This window comes from Penicillium roqueforti, assembly GCF_015533775.1.
Source record: "Penicillium roqueforti strain LCP96 04111 chromosome Unknown scaffold_12, whole genome shotgun sequence".
NCBI lineage: Eukaryota > Fungi > Ascomycota > Eurotiomycetes > Eurotiales > Aspergillaceae > Penicillium > Penicillium roqueforti.
The window spans coordinates 200,167-214,833 of record NW_024067576.1 but is presented as its reverse complement, the minus strand read 5'-3'; the positions used below and the strand labels follow the sequence as shown (position 1 = coordinate 214,833).

Genomic DNA, 14,667 nt, shown 5'->3' with positions numbered 1-14,667 from the left:
CAAGACTATGTCGGTTAGACCGTCAAATGATCAAGCTTTACTAGGATTCCCTGATGTAATAGCGCCTTTCTTTGGTTTTCATTTATCTGATGTCGCGGATACCTGTTAGATAATAGATTGGGTAAAACAATGGAGTGGTTCTATATATATGTCTTCAACAAGATGGTACGCCGAAGGAAACCAACCATACTATATTTAAACTACCAAGATAACGTGCCATGAGAAAAAGGCAAAAAAGAAGTAAGATTTAAATGATATTTAGAAAGACGGAGCTCAAATAAGTAGAACTAATATCAAAATTGAAAAAAGAAGTGCATCATCCGTGAATCGAACACGGGCCTCGTCGATGGCAACGACGAATTCTACCACTAGACCAATGATGCTAGTTCATGTAAAGAACGGCCCTGTAGTGCATAATAAGTCTAAACTCATTCCCACCCCTAATATTGACAACCATATGAATTCCAACATAATGCATGAGAACACTGAGAACATCCAAGGCCAAAATAACAATTCATTAACTCCATGCTCCGATGGATGCAACTATGCAGCTGTTGTCTAAAACCATAAACAGAAGTGACCACAAGAATAATACAAGATAACGCCATCATGTAGATGATACACCCATAACACCGGCATAACCATGTCCACCACCAAATTCATACCCCAAAAAAGGCCACAGCCGTTATTGTATAGACCAATGTACAATTCAAGAAAGAAAGATCACCTGGCTGGTCACTGGCTGTTGAATCTCCAACCACCATTGAGCCGCAACCGCTGTCGTTCAGCAACATCTCTCCGAATCTCCTCCTGAGTAAGTCCATCGGGTCCGGACCAGTTCGCACTACTGGTGCGGTCACGGTATTTCTTGACCTTCTTATCCGCCTTGAAGGTGTCTTCTAGAGAGAATGGTGCAATCGGCCCGAAGATCGAGTCAACTTCCATACCATCTTGCTCCCGGAGAAGACCCTCCAGCTCCTTTGACTGTGCCCACTTGGGAACAGGGAACATCTCGGAGTCGGAATCGTCATCATCTTCGCTATCAGTGTTGATCTCCGGCAAGTGAATACTTTCACCACTTGGGTACTTTGGAGATGGTTTGGCTGGTGGGCGTTGGACGGAGTTGGGCGCAATCTTGTGTGCGCTTGGCGGAGGCGCATGATTTGGTTCGGCAAACGGTATTTTGCCGTTCGTGTACGTGACTATAGGATGAGCGGGACGCTGAGGTTGAGCATTTCTGTAGCTGGAAGAGCCCGACTGTGGTGCCATGGAAGACTGTCCACGGCCAAGGGTAGAAGGCTGCATAGATTCCTGAAGTCAATAATTTGCCCGAAAGAAGATTGCATAGGATCCGATGTTACTAACCTTTCTGATATTCGATTGACGGATAGGTTGTGCCATTGTGCGCACAGGTGGAATAGGGTTGTGCTCATCCTCTGTCTTTCGCCGTTTAAACTCGCCAGTTGATTGCACGCTGCTGGGTTTAGACGGCGCAGGCCGCAGGCTGTTTTCATCGTTGCCTCTCTTTGGGGGTTTCGCGGGGTTAGGCGGAGGTGGGTTGATGCTGCGGCCGCCAAATGCCTGAATTGAGCTACCCAGGCGAGAAGCAGGACGGGAAGAACCCAAGTCACTCCGTTGAGAAGACTGAGAATAAGGCTGCTCGTGCTGCAGAATTGGTCCCTGGAGACTGTTAGCGGTATGAAAACCCGAATTGGAACAAGGCGCTTACCTCGTTGACTATTTGCTGGCTGCCTTGCCGCCCATGCTTCCGAGCATTCTCCGCTTGTCGTTTCTTGATCGCCTCCATACGGGCGGCTTTATTTGGATCTTCCTGAGCCGACCGTTCACGGCGTTCCCGTTCGGCCTGACGCTCCCGTTCGGCCTGGCGCTCTCTTTCAGCCTGGCGCTCTCTTTCAGCCTGGCGTTCTCTTTCAGCTTGGCGCTCTCTTTCAGCTTCAGCACGACTTCTCATCTCCTGGCGACGGGCCTCATCTTGTTGTTGTTGCTGGGCAGCACGTTTGCGTTCTATCTCACGCTTCTGTTCTTCCTTCCGGCGTGCCTCGCGGTCTTGCTCCCTTTTGCGGTCGCTGGCAACCTGAGCCTTGCGCTGGGCTTGCGTTTGACTGGAAATAGAGCTCTTAAAGCTGCTTGCAGAAGATGTTGTATGTAATGATGCATTGCTACCCTTCTTTTTCAGAGTTGGTTTGGATGCAGGGGCAGAGGTGGCTACGGACACACTCGACTCCTGAGCACTGGAAGACGACGGAACAGGGATTTGTTGACGAGACATGGTGCTGCCGACACGAATTGACATGGGTTGCGGCGTTGGGCGTTTTACGGGCTCGCGAGTGGGTTTGAGAGGACGACGGTCATTTGGCTTTGGCTGAGGGATGGAAAATTTCGAGTTAGACTCCTGGACCAATTCAGGTTCACGCGATTGTTGGCGTTGTGACTGGGAGGTCTTGTGTACTGCTGAGCCTGCCCTCTCTTCCGGCTCGACCGAGGAATTTTCCTGAGCGGATTTGAGCTGGAGGGCCCTTTGCTTTTCTTGTTCCCGGGCTCTCTCGACACGTGCTTCTTCTTCTTGATCCTCACGCTCCTGCTCTTCGCGTCTGTGCTGGCGACGTTTCTCCTCTTTTTCGGTCGAGCTTCGTGTGCGCCGGCCTTCTGGTCGTTGAGGACTGCTGATAGGGACTGGTTGAGATAAATGTTTGTCATGTTTAGTGAGTGAGCCAGCACCTGGCTGAATGCGCGCCTGCTCAGGCGATGAATGTTCCATCCGTGGGGTGGCGCCAGTGCTGGAGAACAATCCTTTGGCAGATTTCATAATCGAGTGCAGTTTCAGCTTCGAAGCACTGAGATGACCGTCAAAGCGTCTTGGTGAACCTGTTGGAGTAGTAGATGTACCAACCGGCATATGAGGAAAAGAAGCGCTTTGCTGGTAGCTGTGCGGTCGGGGTGAAGAGAACATCGAGGTAGTTGTGGGACGTTCAGGCTCTGTTTGCGATGCATCTTTTTTATTGACTGCTTGCGCCTTTTCGAATTCAGCAAGCTTCTCCATGACATCTGTGGTCTTGCTCCTGGAAAGCTCATGTTTCTGGGGAGAGCTCAGAGGTTTGATCCAGTCATCGTCCACCGACATAGGCTCTGAAGTTGGAGCCTCCTGTGCCCTTTCGTTCGAAGCTTCAGACTTTGCTTCAGCCTTGGAAGCTTGAAGGTCTGGGTAGGGAATCTGACCTGGTAGCCCAGAAGCGGATGGGATTGACTTTCGGGGTCGGGATGGCTGGAGTTTGCCTAGCATGCTGATTCTATCATGTAAGGACTGGGTGGATTTTTTGCTGTGCATCCTGGTAGCTTGGTCAGGATCTGCTTCGTCACTTGGTTCTTTCTCGTTGTCAATTTCCAACGCCATGGGACCGGAATTATCATCTGCTGCAGCTTGCGGAATCCTATGGCCGCCAGTCTGTTTGCCAAAGTAACTGGGACGTCCGGCAGTACTCATTTTCGCCAGGTCAATATGGCTTGTTCGAGTCTTCAAAGGTTCCCGCGCAGGGAGAGTGGCAAAGCTCAAGCTGCTTTTCCGAGCGAATGGTCGCTCTGGAGTAGAACCGTCCGAAGGAGAGCCGATATCATCAAGATTGTCGAGAACTGTGTCGTCTTCCGTAGCATCTTCGGTGGCATCCTCCATATCCTCGTCCTCTGGATGAGACTCTTGCGTCTTGATAGGTGGAGCTACTGGGGATACTGGGGCCACCAGGGCCTTTTCCGGGGATGGCTCGGGTTTTGAGATAGCCGGATCACTGTCCTTTGGTGCAGGTTCCTCGTCCAGTTGCTTTTCCGGGATTTTGACATCTGGTTTCGATTTTCTTATTTTAGTCGGAGTCGACATTATTTCAGTCTCGGATTCCTTGGGAACCGATGCGGCTGGACGCGCTGTTCGCTCCTGGGATGGAGCTGGTGCTGGGGTTGGGGTTGGGTCCTTGTTTGGTTCGACGGTCTCCCCACGGAAGCGGATCTCTTCCCGCGCAGAGTGGAAGGTTTCTTCAGTCGTTTGTTGACTGGCCGAGATCTCGACCTCTTGAGTATCCATATTCATAGGCGCGTCCTGTTCAAAAGACTGGGTACAAGGCTGAGTAGAAGCCTGTGATTCTTGTTGCACGTCAGGCAGTACCATCTCATCATCATCGGGCATGCCATGATAGCCCGAGTCAGTGTTGTATGTGGGGAAGGAGTTCAGAGTTTGGGTGAGATCGGGGTATTCGGGCTGCGAAGCTTGCTCTGTCACGATATTGGTGCGGGGCACAGGCGATGCCGTCATTGGAGCGGGCTTAGAAATAACACGATGCATGAATGGGCTCGGGCTTGCTTGGTTTTCCATTTGTTTCTGGGCGGATGAGAAGATCTCGCTCAAGGGCTACAAGAGGCATTAGACGAGAGCTGTTGAACCAATTCGATGAAAAATACTCACCACTCGAGACTCTTCCGGGTTACGCTTCCGAGCGGTTCGAGGCGTCTTACCTCTCATCTTTCCGGGCGTCTTGAACACGTCCGCGAAGTTCCTGTGTGATTGTTAGCTAAGTAGACACATATAGTAGTGTGCGGTCGCAACTCACGCCTGGCCTTTGGATAATATCTCGGTCATATGTTCATTTAACCAGTCCAGTTCGTGTCGGACAGGGTATTCCACTTCTTCGAGTTCTTGCTCTACAAGCTCCGCCATGTTTTCCTTCTCTGCTGCAATCCATGGCGCTGAGCCGACAGGCTTCTGCGCCCTCGCGCTTGCCGCCATGACCTAGACAACGCGCCGTTGACGAAAGTGGATGAAATGAAGCTAACAATTAATGGCGTATAGGGAGAGTTGTAAATCGTAAATGCACAATCATGGAGATTGTGGGTTGTGGGTCGCGCTGGGTTGTCGGGGAATGAGAATCAAAACAGACCTAATCGGGTTCGATGGCAACGCGTGGGTCACGTGGTCCTTTATTTTGTTATGGTAACTTTTACATTTTCGTTGGAATGATTCTCACTTGAACACTTGAATTTCGATTGAGAAGGAAATACATATTCAAACCCAATTATGCCAAATTAGAACCTGAACCTCTTCATCTAGGTCATAGTCAGACGGTCTAGGTCTAGCTGTAGGTGTACGCAGTGCAAGCGCTTCATATCCCTGGACAAAAGGTAAAACCTGGCGAACGGTTTGCTCTACCACATCACGCCTGCGATCCCTGTCAGCGATATATTCAGCAACCGCTTGTTCAGCAGGAACTGTCATGGATATTCCGAGCCTGTCCAAATCCGCTTCTTCGATATAATTACAGCCCAAATCCGGAATTGATGGGCGGATCCAATCGACTTCGAGAGGAGGATTCAAACCCTGGTCATCCAAGGGCTCTTGCGAAGGTCGCCACGTTATAGTCGCAAAATAATACCGAAGCTGACCAGGCGCCTCCTCATCACGCACCCAGCGCTCTCCGCCAAGCATGGAACTTCCCGTCCATCTGGATACGGAGGTATCGGCCCTGGCTGCGACCATGTTGGTGCCATCGGCGCGCTGGAATCGCCATCGATCGGCCATTTCGCCCGCAATATAGTCTACTTCGTCTTTTCGTCGCTCGATGCTTTCAATATCGATGCAGAACCTGGTGACGCTAGAGGGCAGCACCAGCCATCTGCCCCACTCTCCTTCAATGTGCAACTCATCATTTGATTCCCAGTACCAGGTGTCGGTGTATCGGATAGTGATGGTGACAGACTTGGGATAAAAATGACGCATGGCGAATATACCATTGAAGTCTTTGGTCCCCTCGAGGCACCATAGCTGAGGAAACACTCGAATATGGCCGCCCTGCACTTCGCCATGTCGATCATGAATTAGATCTAGACATTGCTGCATCTTCTCAACCGTGATAATTCGCTCCGGAACACGTTCCGACGAGGCCATCCAGAATGCATGCTCTGAACAGATGAAGGGCATAAACCATGCCTCCATGTAGACTTTTCTGCAGGTTTGGAGCAGTTCTGTGTAGGTTCGATGGGGGGTCTCATAGCCTGGTCTGGTGCAGTATCCATCTCGCTCAGGTCGTTGCCTGGTGTCCGGGGCACTTGTCAAAGCGTAAGCGAAAATCTCATAGCGAATCTCTGGAGGTAGGAGCGAGAATAGGCTGCTTTGGGTTTGCTCATTGTACTCTGTAAAACAAGCGGGAGAAAGGTTTGGCTCTGCCATTTTCAGTAACAATTTCGTTTTAGGCCTTGAAAATGGAAATGAGAGAGGAGAGAGGAATGCCCACATGTTGTATACGGAGTATGTACTACCGAATTAGGCCCCCAATGAGGCTGAGACCGAGGCTGAAGCGAAGCTGCCTCCGATAATAGTGGGCATCGTCCAACTATTATCATCAAATATCTATTTTTAGGGATTAAGCGAAATAAATTAAGCAATCAAACTCAAAATTTAAATTGTATACGAGGTTAATACGTACATGGATAAGCCTTGACGGGGTACGGAGTAGACTGCGAGAGCTCGAAATTAGACAGCCTTACAAGGTTAGGCGGGTGGTTATAAGCATAATCGGTTCCCATGGTAAGGCAAAACACCTCCGCCAACGTTCCAAAGTACGTCAGAACTTAAAAGCAGGACATGCGAGTGGTGTATCATAGCATGGCCCTGGTAGGTAAGTGTAAACTATAGAGAGAGTCAGGAGATGGAGCTGACTGCCATCGCCATCCGTAAAATCGGTCCAAATGAGACTCATCTCTTTGTAAGGTAAGGATAGAGTCCTTTCTGAATGACAGGCACAATGATGATCCCCGAGATGGCCCCCGCAATATTTATCATATCGTCGCTCGGAATACGGAGTACTGTACCTGGCCATCTGGCCAGCTTCAGAAATTGGATTGTTGTCTAGTTATAGCAGAGCCAGTGAATAGGAATAGAAGTCTGCATATATTAATCGAGGTTAAATTGGACTATTATTAGATATGTTCATATAAATACAGATAGGACGTATCTCGTAGGGCAATAAGGGCAATAACACATATACCTGGGAATAGTGGAGTGCCGAAGCACTTCTCACTTCTGCAACGCAATTTGAGTCTTCAGCGAGGGAATCCCTCGACTGTTGGTATCAGACAAGGGGTATCGGACAGGGGTCTAAACATTTTGGGCGGGATCGTTGTTGGCAGCGGCCACACCTCTCTCTTCCTCCTTCTCATTGAATCTTGGAGTGTTCCTCTCCACATCTCCACGGTCATAGAGACGGAGATCCAGCTGGGTGATATCAATGCGGGTGTGGGCAAAGAGGATAATCCAACACAAGATGGGCTTGCTGAACACATCCAGAATACCGTAGAAGATCTGCTCCGAGTCCGGGGCAATGACATTGCCACCCTCTGAACAGGCCCAGCAAATAGGGTACAGGATCCAGAGGATAAAGACGTAAGGGCCCAAGAAGGTGTAGAACTTTTTGATATTACCACCCAGGGCATTGGCGTGGGTGATGCCAGCCCAGACGATGTTCTCCAAGGCAAGGAAAAGCGCCACGGTGCCGATGGTGTAGTAACCCCAGCGATAGGTATCAGGGACGATGGCACCGACGAAGAACAGGATGACAAAGATGATCGTCATCATGACAGTGTATAGGATGGTGTGCCAGTAGACACCCGCTGTCAGCAGCACATTGAAAATGATCAAAGGCATCGTAGTAAACCTAATAGCTCGTTAGTCACCTCCATCAGGGATCCTAGATCAAGGTAGGATTAACATACCAGTCCAAGTACCGGATCCAAAACACCTGTCGAGTGGCTCCGGCGACTTCATGACTGCTTCGTACCCATTCGGGGGCAACAGCAATAGAGCCAATATCGGAAGCCATGGTAAAGTAACAGATACCAGAGAGAGTAACGGTCAGGATACTGATGTAGTGGAAGATGCGGTCTCTGCGCGGGGTCCGGAACAAGAGGCCAAGGAAGACGACAAGAGAGAAGTAGTTTATCGCAAAGACAGTCCATAGCCAGTCACTGCCACGGCTAGTGATATGGATAGCGGCGGAAGGAGGATTGATTTTAAGCGCGTCATTGCGCTTGACGAAAGCAGATAATGATTCCATAGCTGGTGAAGCTGGCAGATTGACTTGGCTGATTGGAGAGTAAGGCTTGTTGCTGATGAATGTAGAAAAGAAAAAACAAGACTTTGAAGCAGAAGAAGCTCAATATAAGCAATTCAATTTCGATTGATCTTCATTTCGTCATTTCGTCATTTAGTCAAGCTCTGCATTAGGTCAACTGATGCTCTATCAGCCAACCTGTTTCCTCGCTGTTGTGGCTGCGGAACACGCCGGGTTGGGTGGCATGAAGCATGAACCCCATTTTGGCAGTTGGCTGAAGAATTTTCCATGTCATAGAAAATAACGTCTGTGGAGACAAAATAATAAACAGAACCGGCAAATTCCGTTAAAATCGTTCAGTTCTGATGTCCTGGGATAGTTCACCAGTGGCGAGTGGCGTGACAAAAAAAAAAGTCACTGCGTCCAACAACAATCCAGACCTTTTTAGCCCTAGTAAATATTCGGGATCAGCAGTGACATGTTCCGAGACTAACAAAGTACGATATACTTGAGTTCGACGCAGTTTGTATTGACATCAGTGAGCGTTAAATGACGGCTCCTCCAGTGAAATCCCTGCACCTTAGTCCTTGACTCGGTAGTCCTGAACTCCCTGTAGGGCTAGGCTTGACGTATGTTGTCAGAATATCCCCAGGATAAGGATCAGGCCATCAATAGTGGGGAAGACAATCCTATGTACAAGCTGTCGATCCATGGTCCTTCCCCTTCCGGCCATAAATATTGAATTCCACGGTTTGACAGTTTCTATTCGTAACAGCTCCTGTCTATTAGTTACTTCTGTTAGTTAACTGGTTAACTACGTGAGTAGTTCGTTAGTTCAGTATCATAAGTTAACTAGGTAGCTAGAACTAGGCTTCAAGGACTTAGTCAAGTCTTGCCGAGATGGTAATCGCTTCCCTTGAAGGACTAAATATTATGGATGACGGAGTAGTAAAGCCTAATTCGATCCAAATAGTCCATCCTGTGCTTTGTAGATAATTCCATAGGAGATGGTTCGCTCGTTGTCCTTGCCCTCGGAATCTCCGGATGCGCAGGATCTCACGGCACAATTCATTCTCCTAGTCCAGATTCACAAAGAGCGGCAGCGACTAGCGCTCGGCGTTGATCCATGTCACATGGTGGATCGGCGCCGGGGAGTACTAGTTGTTGATGTGGGCCATGTGGCTGCCGGTTGACAGGATACCCGGTATCATCCGGCTTGACGTCTAGCCACCATTAAGGGTTCGAACCTGAGATCCTGCACTTTGGACTTACAAGACGGTGAAGGAGACGTCTTCACTTGAAGCTGAACTTGGTGCTGTCGTCGGCGGTCTTGATGGCGGTCGCGGGACTGTCTGTCAGAAACGGCTAGCGGATCAGGACGACGGACGAAAGTATGTCATCGCACTTGAAGTGGTCCGTGAAGAAGTCATCCGGCATGTCCAGCGGCACGGCGTCCCCACGCAGGAGACATCCTAGTAGTACTCCTGCGCAAAGTCGCGGAAGCCCGGGTGTTTAGCCTCGTCTGGCCTCTCGTTTACCTCATACATGGGCGTCTATCTCTGCATTCACGGGTCTTTGTCTCGTCAAAGATCGGGTTGAGAACGACTCGACGGCCTAATTGCCGAAATGGGTAGGTGGTAGCTCGCGCGGATCTTCTGGTGGTCCAGGTTGTAGATATGGATGGCCAGCCATTTCTCCTCATTGGTGATGCTCTTGTGGGAATTTCTCGGTCACCTGGGAGAGCCAGCGCACGTCAATGCCATGGTTGACCACGTCGAGAAGCCGGTGTCATGGAAAGCAGCGTCGGTGGCTTGGCCACGGCGTTCTTCTCGATGTCATTCGAAGAGAGGGAGATATCAATACGGTGGCCACGGAAGGGGAGCCTACGATGGAGTTCGGATCGTCACCTCGAGAACCTGGGAAACTGCGACCTCTGGACAGAGCGCGAATATCTCGATTGAGAGGGGCAACGAAATCCGGGGTGAATATCGGCCGTAGGGCTCAAGGTGGATGCACAAATTTGTGGGGTTCTGATACTACGTGAAATGGTGCACTGAGTGACACCAGGATCATCGTATTCCCGCCCAAATTGAGGCTCATTTGGGGTGCATGTCCAACTGACACTGTATATCTGGATGTGAGAGCGTGAGAGCGTATCTGTATCGCCATTATATATCTACATTCAGACTTGAATTTGATGCTGCCAGGTCATCTTGGCAGGTATTTAGATAGCATAAGGACTCATTTCACCCAAGACAACGGGATCTGATACTTCTCTTAATTACTATCAGTGTCTTTGAACTTCTCAATCCCACTAGCAACCCCATTCATCCATTTCATTAACGCCCATTTCAACATTTTCAGTCCAATTTGATAGCACCTTGTGAAGCTAAACATATCACATTGGACCCTGCAATAACACCCTACTTCCTCCTGATATAGCCTAGCGTGCTAGCGCGATCCTTGCCTCTTCTGGTCCCCTTAGTTAACTGCCACCCTCGCTGGGCGTATTTATCCAGCAAAGTTTGCAAAACTCCCTCATTTCAGTGTCCGAAGTGTTCTATCCCGTGTCATCCGTGAAAGCTTCCTGATCGCCCTATCAGGTCCGCCCTACTGGCTGCTAGTCTGCACTAATGCCGGAGTCCCAATTTGACCCGGCACTTTCTGCCGATCTTCACAACAAGATTTTAGAATATGCATGGACAGCGGCCGGAAATGATTTGTCTACATTGTCTTCCACTAGTTGGTGGCAAACTTCCGCTCCCGTTGAAATTGATTCCCGTCTGATTCCGAATCTGGTTTCGTTCCTACGTCTGGCGAAGGTAGTTTCTGCCCCGGTAATAGGCTCAGGTCTCTGCTTCTTTTATTTTTTGCATAGTTTACAGGAGCAAACACGTTTTTTTATTCCTCAACCCTCAAAACATGGGGTGATCGTTTTGTTTGGTTATATCCGGCTACCGGGGCGGTCGATGTTGAAGAAGTTAGTATCATGTTCGTGATCAACTTGTCCTATATCACTATTCTATTCTAACTATAAGTTAGCTTCGATCAGAGGTACAGAGCTTACAGCTTTTTTTCCAGACTGGGAAAGTCTGATTTGCGATTGCGATAAATCATGGCAATGGAGACCTCTACAGGATATTCTTACAGTGTACCTTCAGATGATTGAAGATAGAAAAGTGTACACGTCTTCAACGCCTTCGAAATTCTTTTCATGGAATTTTGAAACTTTCACAAAGCGTGACGTTGAAAGAGCAGTGGCCGTTTTTGTTCGACTTATCGACGCTATTGAGCAAAAACTTCCCAGTGACTCCAAGTTTACGCTACCATCGCTCCAGACCCAGATAGATCTTTTATATCCTACCGCGGTCCTCGGCGAGGCTTATATAAAAGAGGACACTTTTCTCCGATCGTTTCTTCTCGCTCTTCCGAATCGACGTCTTTCGTTCCGATATATCGCTCCCGGAGTTCAACTCCAATCGCCGTCAGATATTGCAGATCAGCCTTTTCCCAAGCTTTTCTCTGATTTGAGTAACAGGATCGACTATAACGAGAAGGATCCAATTCCTCTGCTTCTATTCAGAGGTGAGGGAGAGAGCAAATCCCCTTAGGTTGGACCCTGGTTCCCTGATGGGGAACTAGAGTTTATCCCTACTGATCTTTACATAGAAGATATAGCGCAAGACTATGGAAATCAGTGTAAGCTACTTTTACCGTTTGGTATCGGTGCGAATGGCTATGCGCGAAGTAGCAACGACCTGCTACTTGGTCCGTCTTCGAATCCTCCCCTACTTACCGATGAAGCCGATCAGCTATATCAAATTATCTGCTACTCTGGGCTTCTCCCTGTATGGGGTCATTGGCAGTTCTTGGATTATTGACGAGTTGGGCAGAGCGTGTTGAGTTGGGTGATTGGGTGGTCACGGAGGATGGCGTTTCTGGAGGGATGGAAAAGTTCCAGAAGGCTGATACGCCTATTCATTGGGAGAAGTACTATACTCCGATGTCTTGGTGATGGTCTCAAGATATCAAGGCAGAAAATGGGGGAGCTACCTGCTTTTCCATTAGGGCAACCGAAGTACTGTTGAATGACCTGCCACGTTTGTTTTGTCATAGCCGACTTAGAAGAAAGTAGAAAAGTGAAACCTAGGATACTCCTAATATAATGCCATTTCTAATAACAGATCAATAGCAGATTATTACCGAATTCGGACCCGATGAGGCTAAATATGCTAGCGGGGATTGGCGATCATATGTTGGAATACCTTACGGTCCTTACCCAACATGGAAGCGAAATCGATTCAGAAATCAGTCTTAAAGCTTATACTTTGGATTCTGGGGTACAGCTGGGTAGGATAGAGTATTGCATCAGAGCTCAAGGTTAGGGAACTAGTTGTGATTGGTTGTGTATGAAGTCATAGCTATGTTGTACATCGACATTGTGTGGAGTATATATAGCTTTGGGGTATGGCGTTCAAGACACAATAGTCTCGGAGTGGCCTGATATGTACAACAAACATACTTGTAAGGTCAGACTATGTATTTTCCAGTTATCCCCTCCCAATAAAAGGTATTTCCAGTGAATGTACTCCTTATAAGACATGTTCCCAGGTAGATATTCGTCATAAGACAAATGCCCTGAATCCAGAGCTGTTCGGGGCTTGGCAGCGCACATGACAGCATCACAACAACCTGGAAGTCGAGAATCCTTCCTTATCTTTTCTGTGCTCTCACCTTCTCTTCCTCTTCTTCTCCCCCTTCCCCCCTTTAATTTCTTTTCTGCATTTCACGTCTTGACTCGGTTGATACGCTTCTTACGAATTTTCTAATTCCGTTTTTAAAGTTTCCCCCTGAAGTGCTTCTCACAATCTCACCGTTATGGCTTCTGGTGACGTGACCTACCCTAACACGGGCAGTAAGGTAAGAGAACCAAGTCAATTCCATTCGACAACATGAATATGCTAACCTCAGTCACCCCACAGTATTGCGCTCTTTTCTTTTCCCTAGATTTCGTGGGAGAGACTGACCTTGACCCTTTTGCGTTCAGGCATCCGCGATGTTATTACCAAGGGTAAGCAGGCGTCTGAAAGTCTCCGAAAGTCGATCAAAGCAAGCTGACTAGTTCATCCACAGGCCCAATTGTCAATAATGTGAAGTCCGAAGCATCCCGCACCAGCGATGAGTTCCGCGATCTGAAAAACTCGCGTGTGACCCCTTCGAACACCACCGCCGATGGTCAACCATTGACTCGTAGGTCATAAGAACTGGATTAATTGGGTGATGGGATATTGACAAGTGTCTAGACTACCACTCTTTGATGTACAGCCTTTTGAGCGTGAGTTGTCGCCCGAGTCTTCAAGTTGGATAGCTTGCTAATCTTTCTCTGGATATAGTGGGAACAACCCCGTGCGACCGCCGTTTCCTACGCCAGCATGATCTGTTTCATCTTCGCCGCTCGTTACATGCCTCTCCTCCGCTGGGCCTTCAAGTTCCTGTACATGTCGTTGGGAGGTGAGTTGGTCGCGTGACCTACGGTCAACAGAGTGGTTGGTTAACAATTGTGTTTAGTGACCGCCACTGTCGAGATTGCTGGCCATCTTATCCTCAAGCGGGGAATCGCCAGTGGATTCCGCCCCCGCCGTTACTACACTGTCCCCAAGGAAGTTATTGAGGGTGTCCTCGAGGACCTCGAGCAGCTCGTGGACTTTTTCTTGATCGAGTTCCAGCGCATCCTGTTCGCTGAGAATGTCCTCCACACCGTTTTTGTAGGTTGCAACTTTGTGAACTTATCAACGAAGATAAAAAGGCAGAGACTAACGGCTTAGGCTTTCAATGCTGCTTTCATCGGCTACTGGCTGCTCCGTTTCCTTCCCTTCTGGGGCGTGGCCTTGATTGCTGTGACCACCACATACTTCACCCCCCTGATCTACATCAGCAACCGTGAATTCATCGACGAGCAGATTACCAACTACCAGGAGATCATCAACTCCCAGACCAACCAGCTTCGAGACATGGCTGGCGAGCGTACCTCTCACGCCACCGACTTGGTGAAGCAGTATGTCGGTGAGTACAGCTCTAAGGCTCAAGGTTACATCGCCCACCGACGCTCTGCCTCCCGGGAGACCAAGCTTGCGAGCCCAATCAAGCGTGAGACCGTTGAGCCCGCTGCCAACTTCACTGCCCCTGTCGCCAAGCCTGCCGTCGAGCCCGTTATCAAGCACGAGGACTTCCCGGAGGCCCCCAAGGCCGCTCCTGTCGCTCAGGCTCTCGAGTCTGGCATTGTTGCGTCTGTTGAGCCGGCAGAGCAGGCGAAGGGTCGTGAGCCTCTTCTGGCTATCTGAATAGGTCTCAATAGTACTAGGCCATCTTAACCGGGAATGTTAATTGGCCTCGAACTTGAGCGTCAATCAATTCTTTGGTGAATGCATATCATTATTCTGGCCATGACTGTTGCTGGATGTACCAAATGGCACGTGATATCGGTTGTCGAGTCAATTGTTCTTGTTGGGGATTCCTTGGGAATACATGCGCTCTGATCACCAATTCCTCGTGTCGACGGACA

At 49.0% G+C, this 14,667-nt stretch overlaps 5 protein-coding genes across 5 annotated transcripts; 2 read left to right on the top strand and 3 right to left on the bottom strand.

Moving 5' to 3' along the window:
- Nucleotides 1-735: 735 nt before the first annotated feature.
- LCP9604111_5218 (uncharacterized protein) lies at nucleotides 736-4,789 on the bottom strand (the record flags this gene model as incomplete). Its single annotated transcript, XM_039073004.1, has 5 exons — nucleotides 736-1,299; nucleotides 1,366-1,680; nucleotides 1,730-4,414; nucleotides 4,469-4,559; nucleotides 4,614-4,789. 5 exons carry the CDS (start codon nucleotides 4,787-4,789, stop codon nucleotides 736-738), a joined length of 3,831 nt encoding a protein of 1,276 aa, XP_038928680.1.
- A 276-nt stretch (nucleotides 4,790-5,065) lies between these two features.
- LCP9604111_5217 (uncharacterized protein) lies at nucleotides 5,066-6,226 on the bottom strand (the record flags this gene model as incomplete). The annotated part of the gene is made up of 1 exon (XM_039073003.1): nucleotides 5,066-6,226. One exon carries the CDS (start codon nucleotides 6,224-6,226, stop codon nucleotides 5,066-5,068), a length of 1,161 nt encoding a protein of 386 aa, XP_038928679.1.
- Nucleotides 6,227-7,153: 927 nt separating this feature from the next.
- LCP9604111_5216 (opsin family protein) lies at nucleotides 7,154-8,108 on the bottom strand (the record flags this gene model as incomplete). The annotated part of the gene is made up of 2 exons (XM_039073002.1): nucleotides 7,154-7,709; nucleotides 7,768-8,108. The coding sequence occupies 2 exons, from the start codon at nucleotides 8,106-8,108 to the stop codon at nucleotides 7,154-7,156; spliced, it is 897 nt and encodes a 298-aa protein (XP_038928678.1).
- A 2,630-nt stretch (nucleotides 8,109-10,738) lies between these two features.
- Nucleotides 10,739-11,217, top strand: LCP9604111_5215 (uncharacterized protein; the record flags this gene model as incomplete). Its single annotated transcript, XM_039073001.1, has 3 exons — nucleotides 10,739-10,927; nucleotides 10,984-11,096; nucleotides 11,148-11,217. The coding sequence occupies 3 exons, from the start codon at nucleotides 10,739-10,741 to the stop codon at nucleotides 11,215-11,217; spliced, it is 372 nt and encodes a 123-aa protein (XP_038928677.1).
- Nucleotides 11,218-12,983: 1,766 nt separating this feature from the next.
- LCP9604111_5214 (uncharacterized protein) lies at nucleotides 12,984-14,446 on the top strand (the record flags this gene model as incomplete). Its single annotated transcript, XM_039073000.1, has 7 exons — nucleotides 12,984-13,020; nucleotides 13,153-13,176; nucleotides 13,239-13,355; nucleotides 13,409-13,440; nucleotides 13,499-13,616; nucleotides 13,674-13,870; nucleotides 13,931-14,446. The coding sequence occupies 7 exons, from the start codon at nucleotides 12,984-12,986 to the stop codon at nucleotides 14,444-14,446; spliced, it is 1,041 nt and encodes a 346-aa protein (XP_038928676.1).
- Nucleotides 14,447-14,667: the final 221 nt, after the last annotated feature.